The 14881-nt window shown below is 39.2% G+C and overlaps 1 protein-coding gene across 1 annotated transcript in view; it reads right to left on the bottom strand.

Annotated features, from left to right (window-relative positions):
• Positions 1-14881, bottom strand: part of LOC107670830 (baculoviral IAP repeat-containing protein 6-like) — a 104332-nt gene that overhangs the window by 40918 nt on the left and 48533 nt on the right. Inside the window, exons 54-63 of the mRNA XM_016463599.1 lie at positions 14544-14768; positions 13286-14177; positions 12403-12546; positions 11007-11136; positions 9771-9902; positions 9502-9663; positions 8858-9031; positions 4817-5013; positions 4324-4624; positions 2443-2660 (exon numbers count right to left, since the gene is read on the bottom strand). Coding sequence (XP_016319085.1) covers positions 2443-2660; positions 4324-4624; positions 4817-5013; positions 8858-9031; positions 9502-9663; positions 9771-9902; positions 11007-11136; positions 12403-12546; positions 13286-14177; positions 14544-14768 — 2575 coding nt within the window. The remainder of the gene's footprint in view (positions 1-2442; positions 2661-4323; positions 4625-4816; positions 5014-8857; positions 9032-9501; positions 9664-9770; positions 9903-11006; positions 11137-12402; positions 12547-13285; positions 14178-14543; positions 14769-14881) is intronic.

The raw sequence follows: 14881 nt of genomic DNA, 5'->3' as shown, positions 1-14881 counted from the left end.
GCTCTCCTATTGCAGTCTTTGATCTTTAAATGAGCTGATAAATAATAAAATGCAGTGCTTATCTTTTGATTTCGTTGACGTGAAATCCATTACATTTAAATATAGCGCGGGAATTGAAGATCGGATTTAAATCCGTTTTGCGACGACACATTTATGTGGCCAAGTGTAAATGGAAAAGTTTTAACAAATCAGATAGATATCCGATCAGCGAAAACACATGAAATGACCAGGTGTAAACAGGCCCAAAAGAACAGTATTTATTTGAAATATAAATTTTTGTAACTACAAATGTCTTTACTGTCAGTTGTGATCAATGTAAAACATCCGTGCTGAATAAAAGTAGTCATTTCTTTTAAAAAATCCCTTTAAGCTACTTCCAAATGAGAGAGATTGAAAGACAGGAAAGGAAGATGCGTTTCCTAGACTTTCTCTTCCACACACACTTTGTCACTCTGGTTTTTGACATTGATCGTTCCAGACGTGACGCCATGCTGAAATTTACTGCTTGCTTTAAAGACTGACAGCATGTCACAACATTATGAGGGGAAACAATGCGGTCAGAAGCTGTGCATCAGCTAAATAATAGGCTAGGAGCACGGTAAAAAGAAGAGTGGTGCATTTCCCATAATTCCATAGTGTGTACTTTACTTTGGACCCTGTGATATTATGGGAGGTAGCATGGAAGAAAATAGATGAATGGTTGCAGGCTGGACTCAAACCAGCTTAAGTATCACAAGTCTTCATTTTTGACTGTGCAAAGATGTTGATAGTGAAAATACCGAAGGAGGGACAAATAGGAGAGTGAAAGAGAGAGCAGAATAAATATGCGCTGACCGCAGTGCTCTTCTTCGGTTGAGAGCGAGTGGGTTTAATATTTTCTCTGCCAATACTTCTGCCGCCCCAAGGACGCCCATTATGATTCTTACAGGCCACTGGCCACCGTTCAAATCCTCAGCCCTGAATCCACCCCTCCCCAAACTATATATTCACACACAGACACACCCCCTTGCACAGAGTATCATTTATATGCTTTTTTTTCTCTTATTAAACACTGGAATTAAAAAAATTGATTTTAATAAAACCTGTCTGTGAGGGCTGAATATTGATTTTTATGAAAGTCATTTGCTTTGGTATTGGGGGTCTGATGATGATGGTCGTTTCTTTCATTATTTTCTCATTATGATTGTGCTGCAGCTGTCCTTTGTGAAGACACTTTCATTTCAGCTGCGTGAAACTCCACATAATCATGTAATGACTAAAAGAGCCGTCCAACTCCTCTCTATACCTTCTGTTTTAATAGGACTACACTACACCTGAATGAGTGGTTGTGCTCACTCTCTCTCACTCACACACCTCTCCTCATTAAGTCAAGGGCTCTGCATAAAGAGCCATTCAGCAGTCTGTAAAGAATGGCTACCACAGTCATTAATAAAATGACATCTCAGTCTGAGAAACATCTCCATTAAGGTCATTATAGGAGTGTCTTTTCCTTCCCCTGCACACACTCACAAATTATCTGAACAGAGCCGTTTCATACTGTTTTTTATCATTATATTTTTCCCTGAAGTCCACTTATAATTTTAGTCTGGATCGTTGAAACAGATCTCAGATTGTGAATGAATTATTCAGACTGGTTCTGTGAACTGAATCAATGAAAATATTTAACTCAAAAGAACGACTCGTTCACAAATCAGGCATTACTATTTCTTTCATGAAGATTAAGAGGAAGATTATATACACAAGTAACTACTTTATTGTGGCCTGTTACTAACACAAGGAACATATAGAATTGACATATAGAACATATAGAATTGAAAGATACTTCAGATGAAATCCGAGAGCTTTCTGATCCTCCATGGACAGCAGCGCAACTACCACGTTCAAGGCCCAGAAAGGTAGTAAGGACATCGTTAAAATAGTCCATGGTTCAACCTTAATTTTATGAAGCTATGAGAATACTTTTTGTGCACAAAGAAAACAAAAATAATGACTTGTTTATGCACAAAAAGCATTCTCATAGCTTTATCAAATTAAGGTTGACCCACTGATTTCACATGGACTATTTTAATGATGTCCTTACTACCTTTCTGGGCCTTGAATGTGGTAGTTGTATTGCTGTCTATGGAGGATCAGAAAGTTCTTGGATTCCATCAAAAATATCTTAATTTGTGTTCAGAAGATGAACGAAGGTCTTACGGGTTTGGAACGACATGAGGGTGAGTAATTAATGACAGAATTTTTATTTTTGGGTGAACTAATACTTTAAATTCCCCTTCTGATTCATTTAACTGTGTACCAGTGTAGTTCACACAGTCAATCTTTAGTTGAATGCTTTGATATGTAAATGTGTGTGGTTACATTCTAATGTTCTCATGGTTGTCACAAGAAAGATGATTGTTGTGGACCAAATGGACCATAATCGGTGAGTGGGTTAACACGGACCTCACTGGAGTTGGCACTGCCGCTGGGCACTCTGGGAGCGTGATGGCTGAGGGCAGATAGGCAGGCCAGGATGAGGTGGAATGCACCGATCTCAAGAGCCATACGCCTCAACAGCAGCCCGTCATCTGTGGTAAGGGGAGTTGAGCTGAACAAAGACCGGAGCACGTGGAAGGGCAACGTGGGCAGAACATTAGCAGAGGGAGACTGCAGGATGTGACCTTGAGGAAGAAAGATAGATGGAGAGAATTGGAAGAAATCTCTAGATGAGAAAAACCAGATTTAAACAATCAAAATATAATTTTCTCTAGCACTCAATAACAAACTTAACCAGCCTACCAATACATCAAGCAATCAGATGACCAATCAACAGTCCAGACTGACAGAAATACACAGTGGGCAGCCAATCCAGGCTCAATTAAACCAATCGATGAAGCAACCGCAGAGTAACCCAATCAATGCTTCCCGTAGGGCAAACGCAGAATTGTGTGTGTATCTGCCTGTAGGGTATTTATGTATAACAGCCATTAGAGAAGTTTGATTCTCAGCTGAAGGTTTGTTTGAACTAGTAGAGGTGGTTATGATAGGGTTTATGATGGATAGAGTAATGGATCAGTTCTGCATATATGCAATAGCTCTATTTGATCCTCTTCACTTGTCCAATTTAGGCAACTTGTGAAACAGACAGAAGGTTTGGGTCAGAGCTGAAAAATGCTTAAGAAAAGGGGATGGATACACTACTCTTTAAAATTTGGGATCAAAAAATAAATTAATACTATTTTTCATCAAGGACACATTAAATTATCACATTAAAGTGACATTTAAAATGTAGAAAACAAAAGTTTTCTATTTCAAACTTTGAACTATTCATCATAATAATAACTTCATCATAAATTACATTTTAAAATATATTCAAATAGAAAACAGTTATCGTAAATTGCAATAATATTTCAATGTATTACTAAATTTTACTGTATTTTTTGATCAAATAAATGCAGCCTTGGTGACCAAAAGGGACTTCTTTTAAAAAAACATAAAAAAAAACAAACTTTTGAACAAAACTGTAAAGACCCAAGTATACATTTTTTTTTTTTTTGTTGTTTTTTAACGCATGCGCACGTAGTCGTACATGTAGCCTTTCAAAGTATAGTTCATCTGAGGTGTACGCAAATACAGGCAGTCAACGCATGCACTCTAGAAAGCATCATCTTTGTCCAGTGTCTGCGCAAAAGTTATGACTGATAAAAACATCTTCGTAGTCTTTAATCTCATAACCCTCTCACACAAGCGCTTGTCAATGTGGGCGTCTTTTGTTGTTAGCCTCCGATATTGTTGTTCCATCTCTTTAGTTTGGTGTTCTACTGTGAAACAACAGCCTGAGCCAGTGTTGCCACCTTGTGGAACAACTGATTAGTGCAAAACCAAGTCAATTCGCATGCGCGACCTGTGCATACAAAGTTAAAAAAATCGAATGGTGAGCATAATATTCTGGTGAGGAAATATGCGTCATATGCACTCTACACAGACCCTCATGTACGCATAAAAACTGACACTTTGTCCTTTAGTAATAGCCTGTTTAATATGAGAGAGGAGTCTGAAAGGTCTCTGAGACAGTGACTTAAGCAGTTGATGGCAGACACAGATATGCAGCGGTTGCTGATGAGGGAATCAAAAAAACAGCGTTCCACATCAGTCTGCTGTTTCAATCAATAATCTCTCTCTCAAACACACAAACAGGGCTAATGGATACGTGAACAACACACAGTGAATATGAAATAGTCGTATATTGCCAAAAAACCTAGATTCACTTTATATAAACAAAATCGATTGCTAAATTGAAAACAAATTCAAAAGTAATGCTTCTTGTACTTAAGTGGTACTTACTTCCTTCTCCATCATCTGTGACCCCCAGCACCAATCTGAGCAGACATTGCGCATGTTTCCTCTCCTTTAGCAGAACCTCAGCATATCCCGGTAGCCGCAGAAACAGGCCGAATGCCGCCAGTGAATGGGCAGGGATGGGCGACATGGTCTGAACGGAGGATTTGATGGGCGGAGGCTCAGCTGCGATGGTCTCGGGTGCCTCGTAAACAAGCTCTCCAGACTGCTCGATGGTGACCCATTCAAACTGATCACTGTCCTTTGGCTTCTCCTGTGTAGTGGATGGCACCACTGGGGCACTGACCTGCACAGAACGATCCGGACAAACGGACTCAGAGGGCACGCAAATGGCCAGAAATGCTGACTAACCCGAGTTCGCGGTCACCGGGCGAGCTCGTAAGGGCTTATGAAGCAGAAATGGAGTGAAGCTACAAAAAAATTACCTATGCGGTAGAATTTGATTTTGTAAAGAGAGCAAGCTTGCAGATATACTGACCTGCTGGATAACGTCGGGGTACAGCATGGGAAGTCTCTCTGCAATGAGCGCCAAGCCGCCCATACCTGCGAAAACCTGCAAGGGGGACTGGATAGGGCTGGTCTCTAGGAGGGTGTCATCTACTGCAGCATCCAAACCTTCGTCACCAGGGGTCATTGGCTCATCATCTGGACAGCCGCTTAGCATCTCACAGTGATCTACAGGAAAAGAGCAGAAAGGAAACGCATCATTCAATCTGTCATCAATAAAATCTTAAAACGTCTAGCTGTAAATAAAGTGGTCTCAATTGTTCACATCATAAACCATGATGCCAACCGAGCAGTACTGCACAAGGGCTCATATCTGTTCTCATAAATCAGATTATTCCTGTAAATCAGGTTTTTTCTTTACTGAGATTGAGGATCGATGCGAGAGAATGAAGAGAAAGTCGCAGGAAATATGGGCTGTTAAATGTTTGTGTACACTCAGAATAGAAATGAATCCGCACTCAAACGCAAACCTGCTTTACAGAGTTTACTGCTGACATAATGTCTCAAGTTAAGACAATTAAATTTATTTACAGAGACCCAAATACAGCTGACAATAAAACAAAAAGTGTTTAATGCTTAAAAGCTCCTGCTACCATTCTTAGTAAACATAAAATACTACATTATCCTTTAAAAGCTTTGAGTTATTTAATTTTATTTTTAAGAAATAAATTATTATTGAGCACTGAATCAGCATATTAAAATAATTTATGAATGATCATGTGACACTGAAGACTGGAGTAATGGCTGCAGAAAATTCAACAGGAATATTTTTTTTTTCCAATTTATTAAAATACAAAATGGTTCTCTTAAATAGTAATATTTCACAACATTACTGCTTTACTGTATTTTTGATTAAATAAATGCAGCCTTGGTGAGGATAAGCGTCTTTCAAAAAATTTCTAAAAACTGACTTCAAACTTTTGAATAAAAGTGCATATTGATATATTGTGATTCTGCTTTCAACAATATTGCATCAATAATTTAGGTCACTGTATCAATATTCCTGTGTATTTATATAATTCTATACAGTTAAATTACTAGTTTAAATAAGCAATAAGACTTTTCCATGAGCTTTCCAATTTTTTAAATTGTTTCAATTCAGACAGATTCACTAATAAAACAATGAAATGGTTTAATGGATTTACTAAAAAAGCATTAAATCAAAAGAATAATTCACTTACAAACCAGTCATCACTGACTTTTGAGCAAGTTTCACTTTACCGAAGAGCAATTTCTAGCCTATGAACTTAAAAAAAGTACATTCGCTATAGTAACATGTATTACTTTCTATGACTTTTAGTCATGGAAAAAAATAATAATTTCAAATGTAATTTTTGTTTTAGCAGAGGTGGTGCTTTCCAGATAATTAATTTAGAGATTTAGCTTCCTAGAGAGGACGTTAGTCTGCTCAGTCCGGTCTCTTTGAAGGCCAACAACAGAACAAGTGTGAGACTGAGAAAGAACATGTATTTACAGACTACTCGTGGATTTAAACTCTGGGGACAGTACAATCAGTCTTTTTTTCTTTTAAACTCTTGTTGTCATTTCAGTTGGTTGGTTCGGAATCAGAGATCTTTGTCTCTTTGATGTTGAGATCAGTGCAAGGAAAACAGCAGATGAATGTAAAACTCCAAGCCAAAAACTCTTGCTGGAGAGATGAACAAAGCAGCTGTGAAATACTCTAACACCACAATTGCTATAGGGAAGTCAGTAGGGCGTATTTGATCTTAGTTTTGTAACAGACCAGCAAGTCTCAAAAAACCTAATTTGCAAGTCTGGCGTCTATGTCCAAGCACAAACTCATTGCCAACAGGTCGATGGAACATTACAGTAGCAAGCAGCAACGGTTCAGAACACCGCCTGTGGTTGGAGTGTCTTCCATACACTTCCTCCACAGAGAGATGTACAGACTCCAGGCAGAGAGGAGAGAATTATCCCTGGGCCGGTGTGCATCCTTTCAGCTCCTTGATGGAGGGGTGCGAGATGAAAGTGTGTGGAAAGAAGCAGAGTTTGGTACACCAACAGTGATTTGACTCCGCTAAGACGGCCAATTAGCCGGAGGGTGGGGTGAGTCCCCCAGGCACCATCACTAAACTGAAAACTTCTGATGCCAGACTCTACGGGTGCCATCAAACGCAGGCTGCTCCATGACTCCTTACTGAGTCAAACAAACAAACAAACGCTGTGTTCTCGGGAAAAGCCAGTGGAGCGAAGTAAACAAATAGTGCCAGATCTTCACCTCCAGATGAAAATTCAACAGTTTGAGAGCTCAGAGTTCAGTTCCGTATAACACCCTGTTGTCTCAAGGCACAACATGGCAACTTTGAACTGTTAATTCACTTTTTGTACTCACTGAAAGCAAAATACTGCCACACCGTCTCTACATCAGATATGATTGTTGCAACCAGAAAAAATTATTGAATTATATTTAAATATATATAATTAACCAATCACACACACACACACACACATTATATATACATATGCATTATATATATATTTTATTAAAAATTTTCTGTCCTGCTAATTTAAATCATATTTTGAATTGCATGCATATGCAGCTGTAGAATTTTTTTTTTAATTAATACATTTTAAAAACAAGAATTTTAAATAGGAACAGCTAATGTAACAATAACAGTGGAAGCTTACTGGGAATTGTAAGCTCAATTGTCAAGCTGATTTTGTTAAACTAGTAAAACTGTTTAATTTTCCTTTAAAATACAAGTAAAGATGGATTTTGGATGAAACTACCAGTGATGTAAAAACCAAGTGACTGACCAATTGTATCATTGCACATCACTTGTCATTGCTGATTAGGAAAAAGACTCCGATTAACATGAGAAGTTGTCAGATTCATCTCTTGACGTTTTGTCGTGCCTGATTAGGACACTGGCAAGACACTTTCCCGTCACAGGTGACATCCAGAAATCTGTCTGTGTTAGCGGATTCACCTGAGCTGCCATCATCAGCTTTAACAGGAACTCTGTATATATGTGTGTATGAACATTCGCTCATTCCAACAGGGCAGAATCAATCAAGAATATTGGCAATCTGGTGGGGAGGCAGCTTTCATTGTCAGGACAGGGGCGGCTTTTTTTATCCCTCAGAAAGCACGAACACATCATTGACAGAGCAAAGCAAAATCATTTGACATCTGACGGTGCAGGACACTAGGGGGGAAATATGTGTGGGCACACACGCATACGCAAGCACAAACACACAAGGCCAATCATTTTCCCTAGGCTGGCAGAAAACGGGATATGTAGGAGCACAGGCTGAGTATCACGAAACAATGGCAAGAAATCCCTTTCTACTGAGTTTCTAATGAATGACTCTTAAGAGCCTGTTCTTTTTAGTGCATCAAATACACACAGTGTGAGCAAAGTAGTCTGATTCCAAAAAGGATTCCTATGAGCAGGTTCTTTTTAGTGAGTCCAAAACATTGTGTGACTTGTACAATCTTTTTTTTTTTTTTGAGCAGGTTCTTTTTAGTGAATCAATAATGTACAGTGTGACCAGCGTAGTCCGATTCCCAAATGAATGATTCTTATGAGCAGGTTCTTTAAACTAACAGTTCTTCAGTTACTGGTTGGAATAAGTCAGCCCTGTACAATTTACAGCAATAGCAGAGTGAATTTCTTTTATTGGCAAGAAAAATTGACATTGCATCCGTAACATACCCAAATGAGTCCAAGTCGAATCAAATTAAAATAAAAACAGCATCAAATCTAACTGAATTGATTTGATCATTTCGTGACCAGTGTTATTTATATATTAATACTCTGAATTAGCTTGTTACGTTTTCATCTTTTAATAATTTTGTTCATAATTTTTCTCAATTTTTTTTGTTTTTGTCATTTTAGTACATCAGTTTACACATTTCAGTTATTTGCCAAGGAAGCATTTCTAATTTTCATTTAAGTTTTATAAACACTAATATTTCTATTTTATTTCAGCTTCATTTACATTCATGAAAACTATGCACGTGTCTATGTTTGAGATGTCTGCATACCTTTCTCAGTACGGAGTCTTTTGAAGGAATCGGTCTTGGACAGGCCGGGGTCTGAGATGACCTTTGACCCCAGTTTGACCGTCAGGTCAATGGAGCGGTATCCCTGAGGAAGTTTACGCTCATACAGCAGTGTCAGCAGCTGAGCTAAGGTCATCTCCGGCGGCAATGGCTGACCTGGGGAGAAAAAGATTTCAACCAGAGTTTATCAAAACATTTTCAACTGATTAATAAATCACTTTTTTGAATCAGATGTGTGCCATTTTTTCAACCAAATGGCAGGCAAGTGAGATTCCATTTGGTTGTTCCATTTCCATTTGGTGACACTAGTGAAGCAGGAATCAAACACTTCACTTTTGAAGTACTGAAAGGCTTTTTATATGGGACGGAATGAGACAACGAGAGATCAGAGGGATAGAATGAAGCTTTGAAATTGACATTCATCAGACTCTCTGCATCTCTGAATAAATGCAGTAAGGTGAAGTGGCAGGCAGACAGGGACAGGCACTGAGGTGACCTCTACTCTCATCCTAATCTGTATGGAAGAGCGAAGGGTGGGAGATGAGGGGGAACGCAAAGAGTACAGAGTGGGCGAGAGGACCGGACAGAATGTGAGCGCGTGACAGAACAAGAGTGTGTGTTTGTACCCGGCAGTAGTTTGTGACAGAGGTGGAAGACAGGCACGCTGATGGTTTTGGCAGACGGATCGACTCCTGAGGAAGCTGCCAGCTTGTCACTGAGGACTCGCCCTCGTCGGGACGGGGGACGGGGAGGAGTGGACAAGGCCCTCTTCGACTGAGACTTCAGACCTGAAACAAAGCATGAAGACGAGATGCAACATGGGTAAACTAAATCAAAGGTCTATGATTAGATTGTTAACTCCGAGGGAATATATAAAAACAGGGTTAAACAGTACCTGAGGCAACAACAACACTGTAGTTGTCTTGAAAACCATTATCGGCCTTCATCTTTTCTTTTTCCTCATGGTTTTTCTTCTCTTTATCCTCTTTCTGTTCATTGATCAGTTTGGCCGTGATGCTGGGCGTGTCTAAAAAAATGCAAGATCTTTAAATGTTATTTCACAGTGTGTGTGTGTGTGTGTGTGTGTGTGTGTGTGTGTATGCATTCTTCAATCAGCCTGTGGCTCTAAAATACATTTCCCTTTAGAGACATATGCATCGATGTACTTGTCAGCTTAACTGATAATCTGAATTATTAATGGTAAAGATGTAATATCCCTGAGAAGACACACCAATTCATAACGATAACAACATGCTATGCTTCCTGTGAGGGTCTTCCATCAGTGGAAGTGATGCGAGCATGAGAACGGCTCAGAGACAGGACATCTTACATATATACTGTGACTCTCGCCGTCTTCTGAGAACACGAAGACTATATCTGCCGTGCTCAAGGTCTCTGGAGACAAGCCATTCATCACAAACACATGCTGATGGCCATGCCACACGGCATATCCAGACCTACGTGCTTTGTGCATCAGAACTTGAAAGTCTGAAGATGTGGCAAAAGCAGGATCTAATAATGCAGTGCGCATGTAAAACGAGACTGCTGGACATGCTATTTCTAGTATTTTGGCTAAATTGGTGGCTAGAGGGTGAAGATGCAACTATCCAAAGTGTGAATGAGTGATTTTGTAGACAGCTTTGTAGAATGGCACAAAAACAATACCAGTGAAATTTGCACAATTACGTAACAATTTAGCAGATTAAATAGTATTTCACTCACTTAAAAAAAAAAAAGATTAAAACAATCAAGAGCAATAAGATTTTCTTATTTTTCTTATGTTTTTCTTGTCAACATACACCATCCAAAAGTTTGTAAGTAAGATTGTTAAATATATTTGATTTATTTGGTTTGCATTTATTTGATTAAAAATACAGTAAAAACAGTATATGGTGCTGATTTAGTGCTCAAGAAACATTTCTTATTATTATCAATGTTGAAAACCTTTTCAGGATTCTTTGATGAACAGCATTAGTTGAAACAGGAATCTTTCAAAATAATTGACTTTACTGTAATTTTCAATTAACTTAATTCCTCTTCACTGAATAAAAGCCTTAATTTCTTTAAAAGAAAAATCGAATCTTACAAATCCCAAACTCTAGAACGGTAGTGTAATACAATGTCCTCATACCTGAGACGCGGTCCAATACTTCAGACAGTGTGGTTGAGATGGGCAGATGCAGTTTGCGAAACTTGTGCCCTGCTCCGTACATGGGGTGCTGGATCACGTGACTGGTGGCATTAATGCGCCCTTTATACAGCTAAAGCAGAGAAAGACAGAAACCAAAAACAGATGACCTTAAAATGTTAGACCTTCAATTTATCATGAAAATGCACCTATAGAATAATTTTTGCATTGATTTCTTCATTTAATTTCCAGTTCAAGCTATTAATCAGTCATGTTATCATTTGAAAAATATCGCAATTTATGTCGCATCTGCATACCAAGCTCTCTATTTCACTTCATTGTGAACAATCTGTATTTTTAAGATATTTAAAATTGCCTTAAATGTCATTTGACTGTTTAGTGATAATCATCATGATGTCAGTTTTCTAACACTACAGCTATAGGGAAAAACAAACAAGGAATTTGAAAGCAATGGCATTTGGCAAAAAAAAAACAACAACTCAATATGCATCTCTGAAGATTCCACTATCTACATGGGTGATCCAGACAACTTAATTTCCCTTGAAGGTGGACTTAAAGGTACATCGAAAAGGGAAAAATGACATTCCTGGCTCCTGCCTTTGAGAAGACGCCCCGGATCGTACGCCACTCTGTCCTGATCTAATGTGTAAACATTCACTTTTAAGAGCTCCTCTGTCGGGACTCTCTGTGAAAGCCAGATGATTAATCTGACCTGAAACGCACACAGTCCCGCCGTAATTTACTGGAGGAACGACCTGCTGAACGACTCTCCGGCTAAAAAAAGACGTCTTACGTCTTTACGATTTGGCTTCGTTCCGGTTTGGCAGTCGAAGGAGAGGCATAACTCTACATGTCATATAAGGGGTGAGCTGGTTATGTCCTCCAACATTTAGATTATATTAAAAGGTGAAATGTGTAATTGCTGCACCACTAGCAACACCGGACAGAATTGCAAAATGATTTTCTCAAACAACTCGTTATTTTCTGCTAAACTAGCCATTTTCCCCAGCTAAACAACTTGGTACAGGTACTCCTAAAATGCACCAGTGTGTGGACTCCTGCATGATTGACAAGGATTTGAGGATAAATCTGCCCCCTAGTGGTGTCCTATCTGCCTTGAAAAGAACTGCAGCTCAGAGGCAGTGGAGGTTTAAATCCCTCTGAGATGATGTAAAGGTCAGGGTAATTTTCCTTGTAAGTGAAGAGGCTTTTCTGAGCTTTACAGCAACAGTAATAAATTATTTAACAGACTAACCAAGCAAAACAACTTCTATATACAATAAAATATCAGTTTAGAACAGCAATGTTTCAGCTTTAGATAGATTTTCAAAGCATATGCTGTAAGATTTTGTGTGTATATGTGTGTGTGATCACCTACCGGACAGGGAGACTGAAGGAAGACAGTAACTTTCTCGTCTTCGAGCATGAGTTGTAGGAAGAGCCGACGTATAAATCCAGAAATGTTCCCTGAGACTGGAACGTTCCCACGCTGAGGAGCTGACTGGAACAGCTCACACAGAACCTTTACAAACAAAGAAAAATACATATCACTTGTATCACTGTTATATTTCACCATATCACCCAGCCCTAAAACTTGCTCTATAGTAATGCACTAAGGCATTATAGACATAACAGTATGACTTTCTGTAAAGCTGCTCTGGAAATGACACAAAAAGCATTATACAAATAAATTAACCTAACTATATAATTAATAATACAGAAATTATACTATTATTCAATACATATAATGTGAATATATATTTCTTGATGCTAATCTTGGAATAATCTTTTCTGGTTTTAAAATAAATTAAATTAGCTATATATCTATATATATATATATATAGCTATAGTATTTAAAATATATTATATTATATATAATTAATTATATATATTATTTTAATATTTAAAACATGTTTATAATTATTTACAAATATTAATTATGAATAATTATTCATAATTTATAAATTTTATTTTAAAATGACAACATTTAAATTATTTTGTTTTAGTTGAAACTTACATACACACATATAATGTTATATATATAAACACACACACACACACACACACACACATATATATATAAACATTAATAAAATCTAATATTAATGTAATTAAAACATCACGACCCAAAGAACATAGATACTAACAACTAACAAGGCTGTAGTCTACACATGTAATAATATATTTATTTATTTTTTTAGATTTACTACGTTGTCTATGAAAAACATCAAATGAGACTCAAAAAAGCACCCCAAACACACCTGTGCCATGAGCCTCTGGTTGTTTGGATGGCAGGAGATGCATTGCAGGAAGAAAGCCACTGTGGCATTCTCAATGGCTGTCCTCTGCTGGGTGGTGAGTCCACTGCTGCGGCTCGTTGACACCAGTGAGTAAGACGCCCCTGAGGTGTGAGGTGCGGTGCTGGCGTGTGAGGTGCTGGGTGATGCACTGTGCCCAGAAATACTGCTGCTGCTGCCACGGTTTGCACTGGCATTAGCAGCCCCACTGGCACTAGAGTGGCACAGGAGAAACAACAGTGCCGTCCAGAGTGGGTTCACTTCTGGCCCACCCAACCAGTCTTTCATGGTGTGACTGTTTCCTACTTCTGTTAGAAACCGCAATACGGGCGCTGCCAGCTCAGGAGACAGTGGCGGCCTGTTTGCTGAGGATGACGTGGGTTGGTTGTATGAGTATGAGCGTCTCTCTGCCTGTGCGGAGAATCCAGCAGGCAAGGGAAGGTCTGCACTGACCAACAGGTTGCAGCAAAGGTCAGCTAAGCTGCGAACAAGCAAAGAAGGCAGACCAGAGTCCAACAGCTGCTGAATGGCACCGGGAGACTGGGACGCAGCTGCCAGGGTCACCAACTGGCTTTCTGAGAGCGAGATGGGCACAGTTACTGGTGTCCGAGCATGTTTGGAGTCATCTGTGAGGGAGGCGGCACTGTTTAAATCATGCTGCTTCTTGCCATCGTCCGTCATGGCCATACGGCGCTGTGCATTTGTCTGGGCAGCAGGGGGAGCCACGATACCCATCCAGGACATGAGCAGAGAAAAGTAACTAGGGTGGATATGGCACATGGAACAAAGCAAGCTGTCCACAGCCTTCTTTAAAACCATGTTAGAGGGCAAAGACATCGACCAGTTGTACAACAACCTACAAGAGACAGAGAAAAAGACAAGAAGCACTTGAATTAATAGTTCAGATTGCCTAAAAACAGCCTCATGATTTACTAATGCTCTGAATTGTTAATGGAAAAGGCTGCCGCTGTTTTATTTGCTCCACGTACACAGCGAAGGTTGTTTCACTTTGTTCTACTCGTTCTACATTAAGTATTCATACCTGAAGAGAGAATGAAATATAGAAGAGTGCGGGAAAGAAAAAGCAGAATATGTACTTTCAGCCTTTCCCAGTGCAGAGCACCAAAACGCACCTCGGGCATAAACACGCATTCATCCAAAACTCTTGCTTGAACATTTTGTATTGAAAGACTGTAAAAAGATAGTGTGCTTGCAGACTCACTCGAAAAGCTCTCTGTTGAGCAGACCGGGCAAGTCGTAGTCCACAGGCAGCTCATAACTGTGCCATAAGACGGAGGCCACGCAGTGCAGATGTGATGGGGACGGCATGAGCAAACCATATTCCCGTGAGGGCGGAGCGCTTGGACCCACATAGCTCAACGGAGAACTCTGCTTCAGGGCAGCAACTCGGGACGAGTCATACACCCACTGTAGCAGAGCCTGGATCCTACCACACAATCACAAACATAACCCAAGGCATCACAAACCACTATATATATATATATATATATATATATATATATATATATATATATATACATACATATATATACAGAAGCA

Source organism: Sinocyclocheilus anshuiensis, unplaced genomic scaffold, assembly GCF_001515605.1.
Source record: "Sinocyclocheilus anshuiensis isolate Anshui unplaced genomic scaffold, SAMN03320099.WGS_v1.1 scaffold784, whole genome shotgun sequence".
Lineage (NCBI taxonomy): Eukaryota > Metazoa > Chordata > Actinopteri > Cypriniformes > Cyprinidae > Sinocyclocheilus > Sinocyclocheilus anshuiensis.
The sequence above is the reverse complement of the archived record's forward strand: the minus strand, read 5'-3'. Positions and strand labels throughout refer to the sequence as shown.